General features: G+C 41.0%; 1 protein-coding gene across 1 annotated transcript in view; it reads left to right on the top strand.

Annotated features, from left to right (window-relative positions):
* The window catches only part of glra1 (glycine receptor, alpha 1), a 105,877-nt gene that overhangs the window by 718 nt on the left and 79,472 nt on the right, over positions 1-25,687 (top strand). Inside the window, exon 2 of the mRNA XM_087176688.1 lies at positions 24,380-24,504. Within this exon, the coding sequence (XP_087032814.1) occupies positions 24,380-24,504 (125 nt within the window). The remainder of the gene's footprint in view (positions 1-24,379; positions 24,505-25,687) is intronic.

Raw genomic sequence — 25,687 nt, forward strand, 5'->3', positions numbered from 1 at the left:
GGGGTGGAGGGGGGAGGACCCAGGTGAAATCTAATCAAAGTTGCCTTTGGGTTGAGTGTGTTTTTTTTTGCTCATGTGCACGCCTGCCTGCACGCACTAGTTGAACTGAGTCGCATTGAAATCCAGGCTGGATTGTGTGTGTTTGTGTGTGTGTGCGTATATGTGTGTGTGTGTGTGTGTGTGTGTGTGTGTGTGTGTGCGTGTGTGTGTGTGTGTGTGTGTGTGTGTTTGAGGTGCAAACAGCGACCACTAGTGGGCAGGCTGCGGTCATGACGTGCTTCTCCAGAATGTCAACAGGCATGTGGGGAGAGAAGTAGACTGGCAGAGCTGCACATGTTTCTGCATTTAAGGTGTTGCTCTTGTTTACAGCTGCTCACAACAACAAATTCACATGCACTGTGATGTTCACGCTTGTGTGGGTCACGTCAGTCGGTGTGCAGCAGACAGATGGATTTGAAATGTGAACAATTTCAATCTTTTTGGGTTTTTTTCTTCAGCCTTTTACATACAGAGTCTTTCATTTCTGAAAATCCTCATCTCATTCTGCCTCAGCGGCTCAATAACACAATCAGCTGTGTTGTAATTTCTTCTTTCATTACAAGCAATCCATTAATCGATTAACAGCAATTCATTCTGCGGCAGCTGCTGCACTAGACGTACATCTAAGCTGAGTCCAAAAGAGAAGGGGAAACAAGAGATAAGTCAAACGCAGCATGTGAGGGGGGAGGGGGGGGGGCCTTGATGAATAGGCAACTTTGGAGGCAGCAGGGATGAGTAAAACGTTGCTTCCAGCAGGGAGGGGACCTGGAGATGACCTCAAAATCAACATGGGTACACCAGGGAGGAGGAGAAAAAAAAGAATGTAAAAATATGTCTGGCTGCAGCCGAAGCAGAAGTAGAGTCTGAGAATACGACGTGTCTGGCCACAGAATCATTCAAGCACGCCTGAATTCTGAAAATAAAAAGAGAAATGTACGCAGCAGTGGGAGGGGAGTAATGGAATAATGGGTACGCCGCCGTGCGACTGGATGCTCGAGGGGGGATGTTGCCCGCTGTTCGGTGGTCGGTGTCACTGTCAGCTGGTGTTGTTGGGTGAATGTGGATGAAGGGGCTCAGCAGCAGTTGGTTTTGGTTGAATATTGAATTTCAGGGCTGGTTTGATGTTTGTGGTGCTTGTGAACGATGACGAGGGTCATGTCTAGTGTTCAGGTTTGACAGTAACAGCTGATGGAGGCATTTTGTTGCTGTAAAAACATTCACCTTCATCTTAAAAGTTAAGAAAAACTATCAAACGACACTGAAGAGCAAAAAACGAAGAACAGTTGAACAAACAGACGACGAGAGGTTCAAGGTTGTTTTGAAGAGGACTGTGTCTAAAGATGGAGGGCAGCTAGAGAAGAGGGACGGGTGGCTCTGGCGGTTATCTGGCTCCGGGCCACTCTGAGACGTCTAATGCATCATCAACAAGGTGAAATGCATTTAACAAAGAGTGAAAAAGTGTCACTGCCCTTCACGGGCTTTAAATTGCTCCCCAGGGATCATAAATATTAGCAGCAGGTTTTTTTGGGGGGGTTGGGGCATGTTGAGCTCACAGGGTTCAGACCAAAAGCGAATCACTCACTCACATGATAAGTCAACACTTTTAGACTAACTTGTGTGTTTGCATGACGACTGACGCGCAGTGTTGGAAGAAGACCAGTCCTTTAATTAATATGTTGCAAAAACACTGTAAAAGCAAGTGATGAATTCTGAGCATCAGCAAGTAACAAGAGCCTGTCAGTTATATTAGAATATTTTTTTTAATGTTGGATACTTCTTACTGATGCATTAATAAATTAGAATATGTTAATGTGGCTGGATGAGTTAACTACTTTTAAAGGGACACTCCACTTATTTTTTCAAAATTAGTTTACAAGTGAAAACAGTGTCATCGTATCTTCTGTTGCTCTGGAGAAGCTTTAAGACTGAGGAAATAATCCTGATTTTAATACAGATGTTGTGTAGTAAAAAAAAAGAGAATGAAAGATTTGGGATTTTTACGAGGCAGGTGGGGAAAATGAAAAATGCAATCGAGTTGCATTGTGGGAATCGTACGATGCAGAGTTTCTGAAACTCGATCCAAACTAGGGAGTGAAGCATCAGTCTGCTTCATCAGTTTGGAACATTTTTCTGTCTTTTTCAGTTCACCAAAACCTCATGTTGCGCCACAGTCAATCGCTGGAGTGCACCTTTAACTTCTATATATACTGTTGGGTAGTTGAAATCTATTTTGGGAGCAGAGCTTTAATGACGACACCAACAAACTGACTTAGTGAAAGTTGAATAAATACAGAAAATAAAGTGATGAATAGATAAACTAGAATGCCTCTGCCCTACTTACTGTAAGCCTCCTGTGTAAAAGTTTCTGACAGTCCAGTAAAATAACCAATACTATAAGCTGAACACATGTTTTGTAGGTAGAATCTTAAAACCATAGTCATCAAATAAATGTGGTGGAATAAGAAAATCCTCTGAGGTCTAGTGGAGCAGCAGTGGAGCCCAAACAGCTGCTGTCGTTTATTTTTCTGTGGGAATAAACTGCAAACTGGGAATGAGCCTATTTACTTTTACCTGCTGTTTTTTTTTTTTCTTCCCAGTTTACACTGAATGCATATTGTATGCAAATATCTCGCGGTGTAATGTGGAAACCAGTACGGGGACCCCGCTTTGCCTCGCCTACCTGCGGGCGCCTTGCACGTTTTGCCTTATTGCGTAACGTGCGGATATTATTTCCCTGCGTGGCCTCTCAGATATTTCATTATGTGAACTATCAAAAGCGTTTTTCTACCTGCTGCAGCGACTCCCTCATTTCCATTGAATATGGCAGCCGTTTAGAGTTGGGATGGGTGGTGGTATTGGGGGGGGTGGCTGCAGGAGTTTTGCATTCAGCACACACTGTTTAGTTAATGAACCAGAGTCGGGATATTGCCGTCTCAGCTCCTCGGGCCTGGACTCTGCAGTTCCCTGCTTAATTGATATCTCTTTCCCCTCCGTCCCGACCCGGACCCCCCACACCTCATTCCACATTCAGCCTTATTACTAAACATTGATTAGCCTGTCAATGGCCGGGGCCAGACCTGATGAATACACAGTTAATGCTCGCACATATCTCTCTCTCTCTCCTCCCCCTCTCCTCTCTCTCTCTCTCTCTCTCTCTCTCTCTCTCTCTCTCTGTTCCTGCTCCTATTATTCATCAAAGAGGCAGGAGAGTAGAGCTGAGAATTTAGATTGAGACCGGACCTGAAGGAAACGTTCATCTCAACAAAACCTTTAATCTTGTATTCAGGTTTAGATCTGTGAACTCTGTCAAGACAGGTGAAAGAAAGTGTCAGGAAGGTGAGATCATTTCCCTTGATGCCGGAACATCTCAACTTTTTGAACAAAACGAGGGACCAGCCTCATTTCATAACACTGTCACTGTTTTGGGGGGAAAAAAAAGGCAAATTTGAGCTCAATTATTTTTTCATCACAGGAAACTGATTTAAGATTAATGACACATTTGCTTGTTTATTTATTGCAGTGCAACAAGGACTTAAGTAAAAGTAAATGGTCTGAAGGGTCCCATTTATTTTAGCCTCTTAAAACAGGAGTTGGAGCTTGAGAAAATTCTAACTGCAAAAACACTGACATCCTTAATGCTAAAGCTATTGCTAGTTTCAGTAGCTAAACAAGCTAGTGTGCTTTCTGCCAACTCATTGCACCTTCTGTTGTAGGTAATTTGTTAATTCTCACTAATCAGAGTTAAGATATCACTTCCTGTTGCTGCTCTTTCACATTTAAAGATCTGAAGCAAATCACATGGAGCTTTATTGTGAAGGAGCAGGAAAATGCATTGTATCGATAAGGTTAAGAAATGATGGATCGTTGCTTGGAAAACGTTGGAGACCATTGGTCCACATGTATGTTGCTTTTTAGTAAACGTCCTACAGTGCGTGTTTTGCCTTTGATGGATGAAACTGCGCCTTTAAAGCCTGAACATGAAGTCATTCTGATTTCTGCAGTAGACAGTGATGGTAAGCTACTGCAGCTAGCTGGCTAACAAGCTGACAAGACACAAAGCTAATCAGTTGGATGATTGATGATAGAATCAGCTTCTGCTGCCGCTGGTGCAGTGTTGACTTAGGCAATGTTAGTGCATATAAACCATGATACTGAGGAACTGTTTCACAGTCTGTATCTGAATCAGAGTCACAGCAATAAGAGCAGACCTGAGGTGGACGAGGTGAAGACGACGAGCTTTTCTGGCCTCGTCCGCATGTTGTCCACCGCTATCGACCGCTCAGACAGGAACGATTAATCAAACTAGTCAGCGTTGCATTTGGAGAATGCCGACGCACAAACCATGACCATCAGGGAATACTAATCAGTCAGTCAGAATGATTGACAGGCCTCTGGACAGCCATTGACGTCCCTGCCTTATTGCTTTTACCAGGCTGTTGGAACAGCAGAATTTCTGAGGTCAGAACAGGAAGCTGTGGGGGAAGCTCTCCCCCTGCAACATCATGTTTTTTGTGTGTTAGTGTGTGTGTCGCCTGTTTTTGTTAATGCAAGTATCTGAGCCCTCTACTGTGTGTTTTTGCACTGAATGTGTGTTTCACATTTCAGGGGTAAAAGAGGTTTATGCTAAATCTAGAGCATATGTACCGTTTGCTGTAAATTCCTCTCGAGGGAAATTTAAATTCACAGATTTAGATACAATTATGTGCAGAATTTATTATCTTCCAGTTGTTGAGGAGTATGGAAAAAAAAGAGAAGCACGGGCTCTTCTGTTTACACTTTGTTCATGAAAAGAAAATCAGGCACGGGAGGTGATTTGCGGCCACGCTCCGTGTGGTTTTACGGCCTCGTTTGTCGCAGTGCAGCCACGACAAATAAAGTATCTGCAGGTTTTTGGAGAGCTCGGCTTCTGCACAAAAACAAACAAATTCCTCTTCTTTCGATCAGGTGCTTTGCGCATTTCGCATCTGCCTCATAACGCAGATTGATCGCCTCCTTCGTTCTCCGGGTGCTTGCACAGATCGTTACTAAGCACGTGAGCATGCAACAGCCCGCAGTATGCAAACTATTCATCTTCATCCCGAGCAAAATGTGCAGAGAGCGACCTTTTCCTCTATGGATTTCTATATTCAATAAAACACTTTATTCCCTCAAGTGGAAACAAGCAGAGCAGTCCATATAAACACCTAATCTAAACAGTTCACCTCTGGGCTGACTTATGGCTGCTGCTCTTACAGATCTTTATGTGCAACACCATCAAGCCGCTGTTCAAGGGGAAAATATATGCAGAATCTATAGGGACAATGTAATCTATTATTTATATTAGCAGGACGGATATTCAGCTGTGCCTGAAGCCCATTACCTATCAGCTCCTGGAAGGTAACCTTGAGCTGGCCTTGAAAAAGCAGCCGCATGTAAGGACCTCAGGAACACACACACATAGACACACACACACACACACACACACACATATACACACATACACACTCCACCGTCACGTCACAGGGTAAATTAAATCCGACTCTACTTGTTCATGAAATAAATTGATGTTGAAATTCAGCGATTTAGAGAAGGTCATTTGTGGGCTTTATAAATGATTTTAAGTAAAGAAGCCGTGGATGTCAGACGCTGTTGATATTAAATAGAAGTCCTTATCCTGAACCGGCAGGATTGAAAGTGGGACAGGTTTGACTTTTTAGAAAGAACAGAGTGATTTAAAAAGAGACTGAAGGTCCCGGTGGTTTGTTCATTAAATAAAAGGTTAGCCTCCACGCCGACAGTTAGATAAAACCCCGCCGTGATAGAATGTGGTGTTACCTTGAGTGATATTTTACTCGGTGTAACATTTCTCGTCGTGGCATTCATTAGCTGTGTGAGTGTCGTGACTCAGTGTTGCCTGTCACCATGTATTTACAGTCATGTTGCAGACTCGCCTCCGTTTTCCTGCGAGTAAACTGTAAGTTCAACCTAGAGCCTAGAACACGCCGAACAGAGAGGAGCGCTGTTCTCGGTTGTCCGCGTGAAGCACAAGGTCAAACTCAAAGTGAAAAAGAATGAAAAAATGACTTTTTTTTTTTTTTCCTCTGGTGCTGTTGCTCACTGGGGAAAACAGAGCAGCGCTGCTCACATCAAAGTTACTGTAAATACTGACGCCGGACACGTGAGACTTTGACCCGAGTCAGAGCTGAGTCACAAACCTGATGAGATTTGACACTTGACTCCCTAAAGACTAAAAGTAAAACACACAGACACACCAGGGATTTTATATTAGGCCTCTGCATTCAAAGGTTTCAGCTGTAAAAAAACAAACAAAACAACTTTATTAACAAAAAGAAAAATGTTCATATGCAGATAGAAGATCTCTGTGACTGATTATTATTATTATTATTATTATTATTATTATTATTATTATTATTATTATTATATTAGCAGTAGTATTAAATTAATATTGAATTTAATTTTCCCGCCATTGTTTCACAATCCCTTGCATTTAACTGACACAAACACACACACTGCAACCAACTGACCTGTCTCTTTAAAAGGTTTTTTGTCTTATGGGCCGCTGCTTGTGTGTAGGTGCCATGCTTGACTGTAATGAAACAGAGGAGACAGACAGACAGACAGACAGACAGACAGACAGGCAGACAGACAGGCAGACAGACAGGCAGGCAGACAGGCAGACACTTAGTTCAGTTTCTTGCTTTTCATGGTTGTGGAGCTTGTAAAACTTTCAGCCCTTATCTCGTTTCCTGCTGTTGTGACAAACCACAGACACAGGGGAAACGACAGGGAAGTAAATGTAAATAAATAATGTCGCTGTTGTTTGTGATGACAATTTTGTTTAGTTTCAACACAGCATAGCACATGCACCTAAAATGTTAACAACACCATTATTTACACTAATAGTTAGCCTATTAGATTTGAAGTATGCTAATGAAGACGTGACTTGAGACTTGCTTTGACAACACATGACACTTGGCTCGGGGAAAAAAAGCAGCTTCTGTCTTGGAAAAAAACAAACTAACATTGAGTTCTGCATGAATAGGAGATGTGGCTAATACAACAGAGGCCCGTACGCAGTGAATACTGTAGAAGAAGAAGAGACAGTGTCGTCTGAAAAGCAAAGAAAAACTTCAGACTTTCCAAACCCGACAAAACAAACCTAGTTACTGCAGAGACCGACCGACCTGCTCCAAGTGTGCAGAGATTATTTTTACTCATTTTTCTTTCCCATAATTCTTCCATCCACCAAGTTAATTACATAATCAAGTATTGATGTTTTAGTCAATATTAAATAGCTGATATCAATATATTACAATACAAAAAATGTACAAAGAGTCACGAGATAACATTTATTAGGATTTATTTACATGTATTGATCTTAGAAGTTTATATGACAAAATGTTTAAATCATCATATTATTTCATTCCAAAGTTGGGTGTAGTCATTTGGAACATGAGAACGGTTAGTATTTGACTTGAGTCAGCAGCCTCAATAGACCAGAATGCATTGCAGAGCGGAGGTAGATGTGGCAGACGGAGGAAGAGTTGATCAAACAGAACAGTCATTCAAAATCTCAGTAACTGTTGGGGTGTATTGAACATCAAAGATAGATTGGAAACTGGTTGATTAGAGTGTGTGTGTGGCCAGTGAACAAATGCAATCATCTCATTTAATTGATTTAATTATTGCGCCAATTGAGAAGTCAATAATTGTCTTTGATCCCAGAGGGAAAAGAACTGTCTGTCGTGCTCTTGCTTCTGTGAACGTGAAAGTCAGAGGTCACAGTTCAGAGATCAGCAGCAGGAGCTTTGGAGCCGGCTGCGATTTATTGTATTGCTCAAGGACACTACAGAACGATGGAGAGCTGAAACCGCTCCCCGCCTCCCCCCTGCCACAGGCGCTCCTCTCAGAAATCATCCGGTGTCAGTTAGCATACACTCCTGGTTCAGCCAAATTAAAGCGACTGTGTTATTTATGAACCTGCCCTCAGGCTGTTTCATTTGTTCTGCAGGTGCCCGGCCAATATTTATCACTCACATCTCCCATCATAACAAATCATAACATATATATATATATATATATATATATATTTGTATATATTAATTTTTTTTTTTCTGTGATCAATTTCCCCAAGTCCTCTAATGAAAAACAATCGACTGCTGTGGTGGAGTTCGCTGCCATCCCCACACTAATTAACTTCTGGGCAGGTTCATTTCCAAAACTTGATGTATGATAATACATTATTGATTAGCAGACAGAGACAGATTTGCACCATAAATAACAGAGTATATTATCAATGGCCTCTCAGCACTGTAACTCCCTTACAGTGGAGGTGAGTTCCTGGAAATGTTGGTAGCGACGGTGCATTTCTGTAATGAAAGAGTTGGACAGCGACACAAGACGTAGTGTTAGTTTATGTTTAGGAAGAGAGGGAAGAGTTTTCAGGTTGTTTTTTTTCTGATTACAGTTCAAGGGGATACTAGTATCTACAAATCAGGTAAAGTTTCTATCAATTAAACTTTATAATTGTGGCATCGTAAAGTTGTTTTGTTAAAAAAACACACAAAAGTTGGAGGAATAAGCAGTTTCACTAGTGTCACTACTGCAGTATTAAAGTTTAAGCAGCTATAATACTGTTTCTTTATTAAAAGAATATAATAAAAACACGAAAGCACAAAAATAATCAATAACATCAGATAATTCAGAATAAATCCGAATCACGACGATATTAATAAAGTACAATGTAAATTTATGGAAAAAAATAATTTCCCAACAAATCACGTATCCATTTGTTCAGAGACGTTATTTAATGTTTTAATTAGTTTAAAATATGGATCAAAATGAAACATGCTGAGGAATCGTCTGTTCGAGGCCTCTGGGGCTCAAACTGCAAATTTCTACTGCTTGGGAATTTAAATGTAGACTTCAAGTTTCATTTCCAACTTGCCCCAAAGCTTTTTAATTTTAGAAGCTTTAATATCACATAAACTTATTACAGCTGGTGGACTCCGAAGTATCCAAAGTGCCTCACAGCATCATGAGTACATGCATTTTTAACACTAGAGGTCCCATTGGGAATCAAACCCCAAACCTGCCCTGAACGTCAGTGAACTGTTTTGTTTGATCAACACAATATTATTATCCAACCTATATATTCCTGCTTATCTACTTGTGACACTGCATGAGGTGACTCCTTAATTTAAGATCTTTTGCTAAAGTCAAACTTTGCTAAATGCTCAGACAGTTAGGAACAGAGGTGGAAGAAGCTTTATACTTCTTCAACTGGTTTGTGGTTACGTGAATCACATTAAAAGGTACAAGCTAAGGGCCTTAAATGAGTTAAAAGTTTAGGATTTTTGCTCATTCGCTTTCTTTCCAAGATTTATATGAGAAGATCAATGTAGGCAATTAGCCTAGCTTAGCATGAAGACTGGTAGCAGGGTAAAACTCGCCTTGTACTGACCAAAGCTGTCAAAAATATATGTATACCTCATAGACAACAACCATGTCTTGGCGAACTTGTATCTGGTCCACGCTAAAAACCTGGACTCACCGACCATGTGACAAGTAGTTATGCTATAAGCTATATGCTGTACAGGTGCTGAGTGGTGTGACAGTTTGACTTCTTAAGTTACGATTTCTAAGTTTTATTTGTATCAGGGGTGTCAGCCAGGTCTCTCTCCAGGCATTTAAGATGATTATGTCAAACTAACTGAATATTACTACTTTTTACCAATACTAATATACTGGACTAATACTATTACTAATACTGACCATTGAAGCCCCCCAAAGAACACAAACACACATTTTTTTTTTTTTACTTCAAAAACCAAAAATGTAATCCAAACTCAAAATTCAACTTCCGGTTTTCTTTCAGTCGAGGCAAAAAAAAAAAAAAAAATTTAAATCGTTTATTTTTTAGAAGTAAAAGTTCAGCTCAGTTCACCAACAGAAAAAACAAAAAAAAATTATAATAAATAAAATAGAAAAATTTAGTTTCTCTGCACTTACGGCTACTGTCAGTCAGTCAGTCCAGTCGAGTCCAGTCGAGTCGAGTCCAGTCCAGTCCAGTCCAGTCAGCAAGTGATCCAGTCCGGGACGTTGCTTCGCTGTGGATGAAACAACGGAGTGGAGTGCAGGTAGTTCCCGGAGCACGGCTGTTAACATGGCGGACGGATGACGATCGGTAAAGGGATTTAACGGCGTCATTTGAGCGTGTTGCTCCGTGTCGCTCCTGCTGACCTGGCCCTACTCCCTCCTTAAAACTGAAACTGAATGAAGAGATGAATGGTGTCCCCCCCTTTTCCCGCGCAACGTGAAGAAACAGGTGAGCGCTCCGTGGCCGACGTTGTTTCCGGGGTGTGTGCACACACTGTGGATGGATAAACTGTTGTTTGCTAAGAAATAGTTCCAGGACGTAAATGCTTCCCTGAATCACAAACCGTCATATATAAATTTCTGCTTGTGTGCATGTTAACAATTGAGAAGTTTGTAGCTGTGTTTCCCCCTGTCTCCAGTCTTTATGCTAAGCTAGGCTATATAGCTAGCTAGCTCCATACTTGATGCAGATATGAGAGTGGTGTCGATCTTTTCATCAAGAAACCTCATTTCAGAAATGTTGAACTATCATGTGGCTTTGTCTGGAACTCTGTGATTATTTCAGTTTTGTGCTCGTGTGTTTTTATATTACCAGATGAACGTGCTTCACCACACAGCCAGGTAGTTGGAAGAGCAGGGGTTGATTAGCTCAGTTGCTAATTTTTTATTCCGGGTCCCCAACAAGTTATTGTGGCCATGGATGGGAGAGTTCACTTTGTGGTAGAGTTTTTTTTATTCAAATTCTTCATTGAAAATTAATGTATTCAAATCCCCCACAGGACACGTGAGCTTATGTGGAAGTTATATCCAGAGCAAAGAAACAGAAAATGCCAGAAAATAACTGAGTTCGCTGCACGTTGCAAATGTTGGCACCACACAGCCAGAAAATACAGACCAACACGACCCCACTGCAGCAGAGTGTTTACCTGATAATCTGCACTGCCAATAGTTCAGTGAAATCTTTTCTGAATGGACCATAATGCCTTTAAAAGCGAGCAGGGGCAGTTTGACTTCCCGCCCTGCGAAGGCGAAAACAGGACTGTGTGTTTTTGCCGTGGTTTTTCTGGTGTTGTCGGAGCAGTGGAGTGTGTGAGGCAGCTCAGCCGTCCAAGTATCAGGCCTTCATTTGTAGTGATGAGCGCGTGTTCGCCGGGCGAGCCTGGCAGCCTATCTGTTAGTGCCAGGGAAGCGAGCAGCTCCTTTGCTTTCCTGAGTGTTACTAAACGCCAGGATGAGATCAATTAGGGATTCAGGTCTTCAGAGGCTTTAGGAACATAATGAGGAACACTTAAGGCTAATGATTGGTGCCTTGCATTAGCCCACACCTCTCCCTCGCTCTCGCTTTTCTCTCTCCTTGCTGTGTGCATATTAGACAGGACGACTCAGCTGTTTTTTTTTCTTCTCCTTCTTCTTCTTCTTTGCTGCCTCAGCGTTGGCCACAGGTCTCCACAGTGGCCACAGCCAGCATTGATCTGAAATAATTAAAGCAAATCCAAACTTTGATCATGTAAACCCAGAGAACAGGAAGCTCAGGGGGAAGATTATCAACATGGGCAGATGGAAAGGCCTTGGACGACTCTCGACTGTGTTTGCCGGTTTCATCCATCGACTGTGAACCACTTCAATCCATAGTGGCTCCAGTCCATTCTTTTCAACTGTGTGTTTACGTATGGAATAACAATGAAAGAACTGGAACGCCACCTGAGTTAAAAGGCATGTTTGACACTGCGACATCACAATACAGAGAGTACAGAAGCTCTTATGTTGCAGGTACATCTAATTTTATGTTTTTGATCTAGTTTTATACAATAACATAGAATAAAATAATATACGAATGAATGAGGAAAAAACAAGATAAAGCATGATCTCATGTTACTGTATGTTCTTAACTGGTTCACTATAAGTTTTTAGTTTGATAGTTGAAGTTCAGACTTAGATCTTAATAAAGGAACAGGCCACTTATTTTACTGGTTTTATGTTGTGACAAGACTGTGGCAAAGGCTTGGTTTAGACTCAGAAACAACTTACTTAGGTTTAGGGAAAGCTCGTGGTTTTGGGTAAAATAAGTACATTGTTAAAACATAGTGTGGTTTGGGTTGAAATTATTTTCACTTTCACCTTGAAGTAACGTTGGATCATGGGAGTTGTTGTCCATCAGAGTTAATTATTCAGTTGTTTTCACAGAGGCAAATTCTCTACAGAGCTCTCCTCTTCTACACAAACGGAGCAGGTGATTAAAACTGGTAAAAATAGTGAATAAATCTAAAAATCTTCTCGGAGGGGCTGCGAGCCGAGCTGCCGCTGATGTTTAACCAGCTTGTTTCTCTGATGACTAAAACCCTTCATCCAGTTAAAATATATAGTTAAAATGACCAAGGTGTAAAAAGTATCTAAAACTGGATGAAATGCCTCTGGCAACCAAATAAACCATCACCGTGATTAAAACCAAGTGCTGGAAACATTTGATTTAACGTTTAATGTGTTAAAGTTACACATTATAGCTTTAAGGCCTGGTGTTTCGAAGGCCACTTGAGGGCTTTGACACTTAAAAGTCGTCCCGTCTGACTTCATTCTTGTGAAGTCAGCTTTGTGACAGAGGTTGAATTATGTTTTCTGTGTCTCTGGAGGAGCTTTGTCAAGTCTGAGAAAAATAACCCTGGTGGTGTTGCAGTGATGTCATCAGATTATCAGAGGGAGGAAACCTTTAGTGTTGGTGCTGTGGAGTTTAACATCTTAAACAATGGTTCATGGTTCATCCTAAAGGTCAGGATGTCTCTACCTGGGCTTCTCAAACACAGGTGTGCTAAGTAACAGGAACAGTGGCTTCATTCCATTTAGCTATGAAAGGACCAGGACCCTACTGTTGTGCATGCTGCCTCTGGTATGGCTCACTGGATCATAAGGAGTATACAGCCGTTGTTATCGTTTTTAGCTCCAAGTCAGAGACGCTGTGTTCCAGTTCACAGGCTGAAGGCGACTAGGAAGGTTGTCCCATTTCAAAGGCCCCTTCAAATGCGTCCTTCTTTTCCAACGAAGGATTCAACGGTTGGAGCCTTCATTGCCCAACGTATCCCAAGATTCATAGCGCGCGAGTAAAGAAGGCCAACAGCACTGACAGGGAGCCTGAGTATTACACTGTTAAATGTAAGTTTTGGATTTCAGCTAGACAACAGGAACTGTGCTTTGTGACCCAACGGTAAAAAGCGGTGATGCAAAGTGAAAATCCCCTGTAGACCAGTTCGGTTCGGCCTCTGCGGTCTACAGCGGCTACGAAGGGCAACACCTTCGTAGACGGCGTCCCCTTGAATTGGGACACAGCTAGAATCCGCCTTAAAAAAAAAAAAAGGTTCCAGCTGCTACACCTTTGTCAGCGCTGGCTGCTGGAGTGTTGAAGCTGTCACACTGTGTCTGGACAGCTACAAGCCTCAGACTCCGCTTTATGAAGCGTATATTGGAAAAGACATTTCACGGTGAGCCACAGCTGGAGACATTGTCTCTTGCTGTAAAGAAATCAAGTGAGAACACAAACAGAGGACAGTGCAGGACGTTGTTTTCAGTGTGTGTCTTTCACGCTGTCCTGTACTGTAGTCCTGCAGGAGCTTTTGCTTCTGTCTTTCTCCTGTATCAGACGTTACCTACAGTCAGTCTAGTTTAACTGCTTTATTAATGGAAACAGAAACTCAGTGTGAAGCATTTGCGATGATATGAAAGCAGGTGGGCTTTTAAGAGCAGCAATCTGATCTATTAGCCAAGCGTTTATGCAAATAGGGGAGACACCTGGCAGATGTTTAGCTCCGTGACCCAATGAACACGATCAAATTCGACTGAAACACATCTTTTCCTTTTGCGTTTTTGTGGATCATTTTATATTTTTTGTTGTTTATTTTTTGTGTGGTGTGTTTACATTCAAACCATTCACCTTTGTGTTTTCTGGCCTGGACTTTGTACCAGGAAGCAGAAAGAGTAAGTCATCCAGGTGCTCATCACCTCTCAGGCTCTCAACCGTCTTTATAATCCAGATGAACTTTGACCTGTGAACATGTTTGATACAGGGAGTGACCTCTTGCTTGTGAAGTTTGGTTTGTTCCTGCAGCTGCTTGGTGGCAGGGAGAAGTTCTGCATGGCTGCAGTGAAAGCAGGGACAGGGATGGAGGCGTTTGCATCATTCTTAACTCACCCATGCTTTAAACCCCTCCCACAGTCCTTCCTGCTCCTATAGCCTCAGAGTACTGATCAAGCTGGAGCATCGAACTCCCCCTCTGCATTCCACAGCGTTGGTGTAATTCAGTGTTGTCCCACGCTTCACGTCCGGGGGAAATTATCTTTGTGTCGAGGATACGCTGGTGTAATCCCAATCTGTGACTAATCTGATTGCACCGTCATCAGCCCAGCAGTGTGTTTGTTCAATGCTAATTTGAAAGCCATTTCACACGGGTCTTATGCTTTATTGTATCATCTCTGCAGCGGGAGATGTGCTCAAACAACAGAAATTTGTTGTTTTTTTTTTCTTTGTGAGAGCTTGATCCTATCACACTCCACTTGTCGTGGTTGTAAAGAGGATTTAGCTCGGATTCGTCACGTTGCGGTGGGAATTATTGGCGCTGAGATAATCTCTGATCCACCTAATTTGCTGTCACAGAGAGAAGAATTGGATGAAGTGTGAGGGACCTAAAAAAGAAAAACAACGGCTGACTTCTTATTGATTGGCATCGACTCTGAGTGTGTGAGCTCTGCAGTTTTTGGGAGACGCCTTCAGAGGAACATTATCTGATCACCGTCGCTCTCCCGTTACACCTGAGTTTGAAATCTCTGATCATTATCATCAGCTGACTTGACTTTCATCAGTCACCCATGTGACCTCAGGAGCAGTTCAACAATGCAGCCGTTAATGTGAAACGTTCAAACAGACAATTATCACCACAGGGTAATCAATTATGGAAATGTGTCTGATTTTAATCTCACAGTAATGGTCACAGTAATCTGAGATGATTTTCACAGTTAACTCGATAAAGCACTACATGATTTTAATACATGTAATTTCGTTAAAATGGTTTTTCAGAGCTGCTTCATACGAGGATAAATCCAACAGAGCGGCAGGTGTGCTGTTTGTGTAGTTCAGTGTTTGTGCATATGCAGACTAACACACTTCAGAGGCGCTCAGCAGTCCATTTCCCAAGGAACAGAAAGTTATTAGTGTTTCAAATTTCAGGTGAAGTCATGCACAATGGGATGCACGTCTCTTAGTGACGTAAACGCTTGATGAAATGTTTAATTTTCAAAGTGACAAACTGGCTTGAAAATGCAACATCTACATTATGTAATCCTTAATGAAAAGACTGAGAGATATAATTAAAGTGTTTGATTGAGGCCAATTTCTGTGAAAGCACCTCGACCTCTAAGCAGCCTTGTCAGGATGAGGTGCAGGTGCAGCGACCTGCAGGGTCCCAGAGGAGCCTGCAGAAAAAAAACTGTTTTATTTCACTGTGTTTTAAATCAGCAGAAAGGATTCGTGTTGAGTGAAAGTCTCAGGTCTGATCGCTCCTGCGTTCTGCGCAGCCACAGACAGTTAATGTAATTTACAGCTTGATAAACATTAGATTTTGTTCTTTCATAATTCTGTTCATTCTGTGTAGTTTCCAGTATCATATTGTGTAATGAAATACTTCAGTTTTTACTGTTGAGAAGACTTTGGTTCATAGCACAAGTATTTTTTTTTTTTTTTCATGGCTGAATTTTGAGAACAGATTTAATTGAGCGTTGCCTAAAGTAGAGCCAGCTGGACAAATGGGCCTCGAAAACCTTTAATTTGGCATGAAAGAATATTTCTACATCTGTTCTCTATCTCCTGCGTTTATGGGAAATATTGTCTAATCATGTGGGCAACCAGTGACCAATATATAAATTTTACAGTGTCTAATCTGGGGTCGTCTTTGTTGTAAAATGATGATTATTCAGACACGAGTGTTATTTATAGTTTTTATCTGTGACTGTGCAGCCTTGCGTCTGCGTGTTTGCATCTCCGTACAGTCCGATCGTGGATAATACAGTAAATTTTGATCACTCACAACGTTAAACATCCCGAACCCCTTATGGATGGACAGTGCCGTTTACATGTTTCCAGTATACTTCATATAAACAGGATGCTGACAGGAAAAAAAAAAAAAGAACAGATTTTGACCTTTCTGTCAGTGGAGCTCGAGGGTTTCAACATCTGTGCAGATTTTGCTTTTTGTTCCAAGTCTCAAAATGTGAAGGGGAGAAAAAAAAAATGTAATGTCTGGTTTTTATTTGAGAGGAGTGATGACATAAAGTGCAGAGTTGGCCTGCAGACACATGACCTTCTGTCACCACAACAAGGACGGGCGGGGGGGGGGGGGGGGTCTGCTGATGATAGACAGGAGTCTCCAAAAACTGATTGTGCTTTTAGACACGACTTAAGAATTTGATCATTTTTGATTTTCATATTATTCTTTTATTTATTTATTTTTTTAATGAAAGAAAAATAGGACGTAAGTCTGAATAACGGCAGTTTCCTTGTTTTGCTGCTCAGTAGTTGGGCTTGTCATCATGATGTCATGGAGTGAAGCAGCGGTGACAAGCAGAAAGGCAGGAATTATAAAACCCAGACAGAAACATAGTCATCCATCGGCTCACTGTACCTGTCCTTAAAACCCTTCATCTCTCTCCTTCAGACGGGCTCAGACTACAGTCTGAGTTCTGGGCAGATTTAACGCTGATTCACACCTCCTGACAATCGCAGGAGAAATCTTGTTCAGCCCAGATTATCTGGTGATGTGAGCGGTTCTCTGATCAAGTCTTAAACCTCCTAAAACTGCTTGAAGATTCATCAAACCTGATTATGATTACGTCAGTCCTGTAGCAGCTGATGGTGTTACCAAGCAACGGTAAACATTCTAGCCTTCGAGGCTAACGTTAGCTAATCTCTAAATCTCACCTCCACTTCTCTCTGAAGATTAGACAACCCGTGCTCTCCCATCAACCATCTTCTCATCGCGACTCGTTTAGTCTCCTGCTTCTGTTTTTTCTCACTCCAAAGTTTTACCGACGTTACAGGTGCAGCAACAGGTACTTGTGTAAATGTGGAGATGTTTTTGTATTTGACACGAATCATCAGGGAAAGTTCTAGACGACCAGACGCCCGAGAACAAACGGTGCCACGGGAGGAAACAGCTCCAACTAGTCTCAGTCGTTAACTTTATACTAACAACATGTCGTCAACATGTTCATGTCCTGAGACGCTTCTGTTATCGTTTGTGAACTGTGACACTCCACACAGAACGTTCACAAAGGCTAACGTTAGCTTGTTTAAGCTAATGGCTAAAGCTGGGAGCTCACAACATTAGCAGGCTTTGTCAGAATAAAACTCTGATTTTATAAATGGAAACTTTGACACCATAGGTCTGTCACCATGTTAGTTAATTAAAACTGCTGTTTGCACAATGAACATACGGAGGTGTGTGCATTTGTGTGCAAGATAGAGAATCATGGTATTTCATCGGCGCTGGTAACGCCTGCCTGATTTCTGGTGTTGTGACGTCCCTCCTGCGTCGTGCAGGATAATCTTAACAACATCCTGCGAGCATGTTTCAGATGCGTGAAGCTTCTCACAGGATGTGCGCGATGCAACCAGATTTGAAACTCAGTAAAACTCCAGTCGTCTGAACTCTTAACTTCCTGTTCCTGAGCCTCTGTCCTTCGAGATCATTTTAGCATCACTGATGTATTTACTGAGTGGTTTGACCTCTGACCTTTAACCACTGATTGGACTGATTGTCTGCTGTGTTGTGATGTTTTCAGATCTTTCATCGTTGCTCTTTGGATCTTGGTGAATCTTGAATATGCACATTGGTAGTTGCTAAACCAACATATAAAACAATACAGTTTAAAATATAGTGAACTGGCTTTATCCGGTCTAGGGTGAAAGTTTCTGCTCGAATGTGACTCCTCAGACACCTCTGGCTTGATTTTGAAACAACTTTGACACGTGTTGGTTCTGTGCACTGGCATTTACGGAATTACAGGCTCACAAAATGAGAGGTCCGCGACTAAAGGTCAGAATTTCCGACTTTGAAAGGCCACAAATGTTAGAAAAACCTTCATGTATCTTGGTCCTGATTGGCCGGAGGCGTGCCTCTATCATCGTGTTCATTTGTTCCAAATATTAAAAAAATGTTTGGACTCAGACTGAATCATGAGGCAGCACACTGAGTCAAACACTACAAGACGATTTGTCATTTAGTCCCTCAAACTGTGTCTGCCCCCTCTCTGTGACTTCCTGTGCGCTGAGCATTGATTCATCCACTGAAGCTGATGCAAGTTCTGTCATCACTGCTACCATTATTATTATTACCGTCTGCTTTTCATTTGAATATTTCAGTTTTCAAAGGGGCATCTCCTCAACTGTGTTATTGATGAAGGGAAATAATAGATCTGTCGCTGTGTATTTATTAAAACTGATATGAAAACTTTACAAAAACTTTTCAAGATAGATGGGAAGTCAGAAAACAAAGAAAGAACTTAAAAACAGAAGGAGGAACTATGCTAAAGAGACATTTAATACACAAATAAACCAAATCTATCAGGCTGACAACAACAACAACAACAGCATGCAACCATCACATTCATCAAAAGCCTTGACAGCATTTATAATGTGATGCTCACTTTAAACTTTTCAGTCTGATTATCAACATCATCAGTCATGATGGTTCTAATATAATCATCTGTCTTATGATTCATGATCATTACAACATCATCAGCATCGCTGTCATCATTTAACGGAGCCTCGCCTGTCAGCCGAGGACACAGTGAGAGACACTGTTCAGTAAATGTATCTGGTCATTTACATTAAAATCAAATATATTATCAGGAGATTTTTATTTTATTGGGATTGTTTTTCTTTTAAAGACACACAACTCAGAGTCCTGCCGCCTGACGCTCCATGTGGCTAACATTTTAGCAAACATTTAGCTATTTATGCAACCAGCAGACAGCAGCAAGATAAACATTCAGTCGTATTTGCACTACAGCTGCACAATTAATCTAAATATAATTGAACTCACAACACGGCTAAGTGCAATATCCAAGTTGCAGGAGCTGCAATTTTTTTGATAAAGGTCAAATGTGTCACAACATTGTTGTGCGTTGTTAGCGCCATAAGCGTTGCGGTGCTACAGAGACGCCCTGGCCTATAAATCATATTGTCCAGATGTAAAGGAACATGTTTGTTTGGAACAAGCTCCAACAAACATCACATCATGTTTACAGTTTTTCACTCAAGACGAGATTCAGCGTTGCATCAGTTGATGTTACAGTTCAGAAAAGGAAGTTTAAGATATTATCGTAGCATTTTGCATCATCATTATCATTCATGAGACATTTAATCACGGCAGCAATATTCATGCTATTTATCTAATGTTTATTTACTTTCAGCCGCATCATCGATATCTTCACTTATGATAATTATAATGTGATTATCACACTGATTATTTATGATCGTCACTGTTTAAAACTGCAAACAGACAGAGGCTGCATGGCTGGGTCTGTTGGTAGCTGCTTCTGTGTGTGTGTGTGTGTGTGTGTGTGTGTGTGTGAGTGTGTGAGTGTGTGTGTGTGTGTGATGAGAAGGTCATGTGACTCTGCAGGCGGCTCGGTCCTGTGACCTGACAGACAGGGTGACCCGAGCGGCTGGTAGCAGCGTGGATGGAGACAGCCGCCAAACTTCATTTACTACTCTCCTCTTCCTCCTCCTCCCCCTCCCTCCCTCCTTTCGCCTTCCTCTCCTCCTCTTCCTCTTCTAACCCTAACCCCTCTCACACACACACACACACACACACACACACACACACCAACCTCCTTCACCCCCCTCCCAGTGCCTCCTTGGTGCTCTGCATGATTTGTGTGTTTTTCACTGATGAGGGCGAGTTGGTTAGAAGGTCGGTGTGTGTGTGTGTGTGTGTGTGTGTGTGTGTGTGTGTGTGTATTTGTATATCATGTGCATATGACCACACAATATTGTGTGTGTGTTTGTGTTTGTATGCATATGCAAGAATGCATATGTTACTCTGTCTGCACTGTTTGTATATGGAAGGAGCAGAGTTTGTACATATGCAATTTTGTATACGTGTGTGTGTGTGTGTGTGTGTGTGTGTGTGTGTGTGTGTGTTTATTTACTTCAGTGCTGTGCTTGTGTACATGAATACATCATGAGACAAGAACTAACAAGGGATTTGTCCCTTTCTGTTTTGTTTTCCGAGCACGGCTCCTCCATAATTCCCGTTTTCACCCGGTGGACTGTGATTCTGATCAGCAGTTTCCTGATAAAGCAACAGTGCCGACTACATTACGTGTTTATGAATTGCTAATGGCGCTATTTATCATGCCGCGCATCACAATTTACCATATTGAATGTCACAGTTAGCGGTTTTACATTTAGAAGGTGAAAATTTAAGCGCAATCGACTGTATCATCTGTCATTTGATTTTTCTGTAAGATTAATGCAGCGGTGGCGCTCTCCTCCCCCGCACTCATCAGGAGTTTCGGCTAATGGCTGAATAATGGTTAGTCTCACTTTTACCACCTCTAGCTCGACTCGGTGTTGCTCTCACAGGCATGTTGGGAAAATGTTTTAGCCATTAACTGAGGGTCAACAAAGGTCAGATGCTGGTTTTGGCCTCTGCACGGACCTTCTGAACTTTAAAAAAAAACAGTCTAAAATCTCAACCAAACAGAAAAGAAACTTCAGACCCAGTTCATTTAGTCACAATCTGCAGCCTGGACTCGACTTTCTCAGGAAGTAGTTTTATCTGCGTTCAATCATTGATACGAGTCGTGATGGCGGAGAACGACTGCTGCTTCACTGGACGTCTGAGTGCTGCAAAGTGAAAAATGTTCCAGCACCAGAATGAATTATTCCTCATAAACACGCTCTATAACTTCTTTGGTTCAGCCAGAAGCAAAATAAAACAGGAATGTCAGGAGACTTTTGCTCAATTTTTCATCTCCTGGTTTTTACCCCTCGGATTTGTTTTTTCTTTAGATTTGCAAAAAAAACTCAAACTTTTTCTCTGCCAGGATCAAGTTCTCTGGCTACACGTTCCAACACTGGGGCTATGATATTTAAAATGATATTTAAATTGAGTAAAATATTCAAGCTGATGTTTCTTTGATTGCTGCACCACCCCATGAAAATGTATTAATGCACAAGACACAGAGAATATTTCATAATTCTCCAGCCTGATATTTTTGAGAAAGATGGAGAATTTGATATTTTTACTTTAAATTTTAAAGATTTTAATAGAAGTGGAAAAAATTAAATTTGCAGCATTTGGGTAAAAATTGCAAATGGCACCAAAATTCTTAAATAAAATAGTTTTGTTCTTTTTAAATCAGAATAATTTTGTAAAATAATGTTCGGGTGTTTCTCAAGAGGGAACATATAAATATAAAGTTTTCAAACTGTTTCATTTTTATAGTAGATAACAAGGCAAAGTAACTACATTTCCCAGCAGCTGTTAATTCATAATTTCATTGCTGATCGCTATAATTAACTCGCTGAGTAAAACCGTAAAAAGGCTTCAGAGGTCCTCCTGTGTCTTTCTGGTTAACGAAGCTCATTGTGAAGCTGTGGTCAAATGAAATGGGTCAGTACAGCAGCTTATTTATAGCCCAGCTCACACCGCCGTCCACACTCTTCCTCCGGGGCGCAGCAGGAAATGATGCAATCAAATACAAACTGCACTACAAGTGGCTGCTAATGCGGTTGTACTGTAAGGCCACGGGTCAGTTCAGTACTCGCTCCGAATGAAGTCACTGTCAGTTCAGCTTCCAGTCTCACTCCAGCGGCGAAACATTTCATATCACATCCCAACAACTTGTCTGTTTCAGTTGGTTACACAGCGTGTAACACAGGGACAAGCAACGTCAATAACCCATAATCAGCCGTTCCACCTGAATAACAATGATTGATACAGTGAAAGTGTATTGATTCCTAAAAATTGATTAAAAGCTTTTGTGCCTAGTGTCAAGTTCACTTAAAAGATTCAATGTAATGCCAAAAAACTAAACTAAAAGTTTATTTTTTTTTTTAAATAAAATGGAAAATTCAAAGTGAGGAAGTGAAACTAAGATTCATCTTGTACTTCTATCTTTATGAGGACCACGTAGGTTTTAGACCTTGAGAGGACATTTTGGAAAGATGAGGCATTCTTGTAATTCAGGATGTTTTTTGTTTTTGTTTATTTTTTTTTTAAAGGTTCAGAAAATCTTCGGAAAGTCTGGAAATTTTGAAGTAAAGAAATTCAAGCTTTTGTCCTTTTTGGGAAAGTGACTTTAGAAATTCGTAACATTTAGAAATGAGGAATTTTAAGATTGGCTATTTTTTTTTGGGAAATGAATGGAAAGTGAAAGCATCCTTAAAAAATTTGTGGCTCCTCCTCAGTGTTTCAGGGAAAAGACTCTGGGTTTAGGGAATGATTATTGTGATTCAGGCTCCTCAGAATAAGTGAGCAGTGTAGTGATTTACATTTCTTGGTACACGGATAGCAGGTAACTACCACCATCAGTCTTCAGTTCATTAAATTCTAGGAACACAACTCGAATGAACCCTGTTGTGCATCGAGCTAACATTGACTTTTACTGTAAACAACAAGTCAAACATATCTTACAGCTGTGTGTATATAGGTTGCCATGCCGATTGTCGTGGCATCGAGGGAATCAATTAGTGAGCGTTAATTTATCTTTTATTAATTTGTATGTATGTAGTGTAGGTTTCCTTCAGGTTCAGCTGTCTGCGTACTGTGGTTCGATCCATCAGCTGTGTTCGTGTGTGTGTGTGTGTGTGTGTGTAGTGTTATTGACTGTTAGTGCAGGAGTCATTGTATGTCTGTGGGCTAAAGGTCCGTACTGGGGATTTGACATTATGCAGAGAGCATCTAATGAGCATGATGGGCTTAATAAGGTAAAGAAGTCAACTGTGCAAATACCACGGCCTTATTGTAAAATCAATGTGGCACTCAGCAGGACACGGTGCTCGTTAAGTGAATTAGAGCATTACTTTGAATAACCACTTTAAAGAAAGAAGTGTGTGGAATAACCACTAATGCATTAAACTGCAGTAAACTGTAAAAGTTCACTTTTAATTATTCACTTTTTAATCAAATTAGATAAAACTAAATGAAATTGCCAGTAAATGAGGATAAATTAATCTTACTTGAAGGCCTGGTGTGGACAGGTCCTGTCTTGTGCCAAGTGCATGCTGGGATAACCTCCAGGAAAAAAGTGATTTTATAATGACACACAATTAGTCTTTAATATATAGATGATATATATATAGTTTTAAATCCAGTCATTCAGAATTGTAAATCTAATTTTATGTTTGACAGTAAGCTTTAGTCACAAAAAGGGAGAAAATAATGTCAGGAAATATTTTGACTTAAGGCAGAAATGTTGATTTCAACAAGAAGTGGATACTTTGTGGTGCAGACATAAAATTTAAGTTATTTTAAGTGTATTGTTAGTCCTCAAATTTTTCTCCTCCCTGGGTTACTTCCATTTCATACTTAGCCCTGAGGCTTCCACAGGTTTTGAAGAAACAGGCGGCAAATGCAAACTAGCTGCAGCAAAAAAAAACAGCCGTGCATGGCTCCTGCTTTTATTTTCTCACTTTGTCTAGCTTGGCTTCGTCCTCATATGAAAAAAATTGTGTTTGTGATGTGGCACCCCCATCAGTATAGGACAAAGACACATCAACACTACATGTTTGTTTTGTTATTTAAATGCAATTAGTCTGCATTTGAAGTGGGAGGTTGGGGCGGGTTATTAGAGAGTAAGTGGTTTGATTTGATTGGACGGCTACAGATGAAAACAGGGATGTTGAAAGCACCTGATAACTGGTTTCACGCTTGATGTAAACAGTCTCTTCTCTGTTTTATATGATCAGTCTATCGTCAGGCGACTCTGACCTTTGACCCTTACCTCCTCTTTCTCTTGGGTGCTTGTAACACTCTCAGGTTACTGTTGCGGATGATAAATCGCCTTGGATGTGAAACTCAACAACTCCTACAAAGAATGTTGATGTATTATGACTGCAAACTAATCTTAAATTCATCTCTCTGCCTGTCAAAACTTCTCTTTTCTCATTACAGTCCAATCGCAGCTGCGCATACATCACCTCTCCCTGTCGTGCCTTCCTCTAACCAATTTTAACGTTTTCTTTTCTTTCCAGCTTGGCAGCATCGAAAGAAGCTGCTGCGAGAAAAGCCGCCTCTCCGATGCCGCCCTCCGAGTTCCTGGACAAACTCATGGGCAAAGTTTCGGGTTACGACGCCAGGATCCGACCGAATTTTAAAGGTAGGAGTTGCCACCAAGACTCAGTCGGATAAGACAGGAATGTAGCCAAACATTATCCTGAAAAGAACCTGGTAATGTGTTGTCTGCATTTCATTACCATCTCTAAATGCCTTTTTTGAAGGGTTTAGCCAAGATAATCACCAATAAAGGTTTGTATTTATTTGTTTTACCAAAAAGAAAAAAAAATGCTGTATGCTTAACCTTATCAAATGATGATTGTGGTTGTTCTCAATCTGTCAATCTCTTTTATTTGCCCTTTTGCAGTGTGGAACAAAGGTAATTCTGCCCTGTGCTCAACATGCTAAAGACAGATTTAGCGTATTTCAGGTGTTAGACCTCGAAATCCCATTTTCTTTTTCCTTACATAACCCCCCGTCCCTGCACCTCAAGCCCCAGATTGTAAATAAAAATATTATAGGATCTTTAGTTATCATGGTGCTAGTTGGCTACATTCCTTGGTATCCACACAGTATCCTGAGTGCTTGTTTTGGTGGTCAAGGTAATGTGCCTCTCTCCCACGAGCGTGCTGCTAAATATGGCTCATGATGATGATGATGTTGGTGATGATAATATAATATTTAGTGACCTCTCCCTGAATGGAAGCCCTCATAAAGACACATGTCAGAGGTTTCTATATCAATCTTTACAGTCTGGACATTAATAAGTTTGACATTGGAGAACTGGGGCAACCCTCCATATTCATTAAAGTGTATGAATAATACAGCAAGCAAAAAAAAGAAAATCATACAGCATCTTACCAAAAATAACTTTAAAGAAAATTGGACCAGGCAGAAATATCAGCGCGGAGTCACATGAACAAAACTGGAATTGGCCCGAGTTTCACCCTGTGTTTTTCAACATGAAGTGATGTAACTGACCAACAGGGTGAAGCGTTACGTTTGAGCCTTGTTGCATGTTAAATAATTAAGGCTTCCAGAATGGATGTGAATAATTTCTATTGACTTCATCAGGTCATTTGTGTATTCTGAGTGTACAAAATATTGGTTCCCTTGTGATATAATGGTAAATGATGATTTTACATTTGCATTAGATATTACAGAACAGACCTGCATTTCCTTTTTTATATATGATAAAAGAGGGTTGCAGGCGTTGTATACTGTCCAGGCCCTGTGGCATCTACCTCCCCGCCTCGTCATCTGGAGAGTAAAGCTTATTCTCTCTA

This window comes from Seriola lalandi, unplaced genomic scaffold, assembly GCF_002814215.2.
Source record: "Seriola lalandi dorsalis isolate HSWRI2012SDOR001 ecotype SW California unplaced genomic scaffold, Sedor1 jcf7180002054565, whole genome shotgun sequence".
In the NCBI taxonomy this organism is placed as follows: Eukaryota; Metazoa; Chordata; class Actinopteri; order Carangiformes; family Carangidae; genus Seriola; species Seriola lalandi.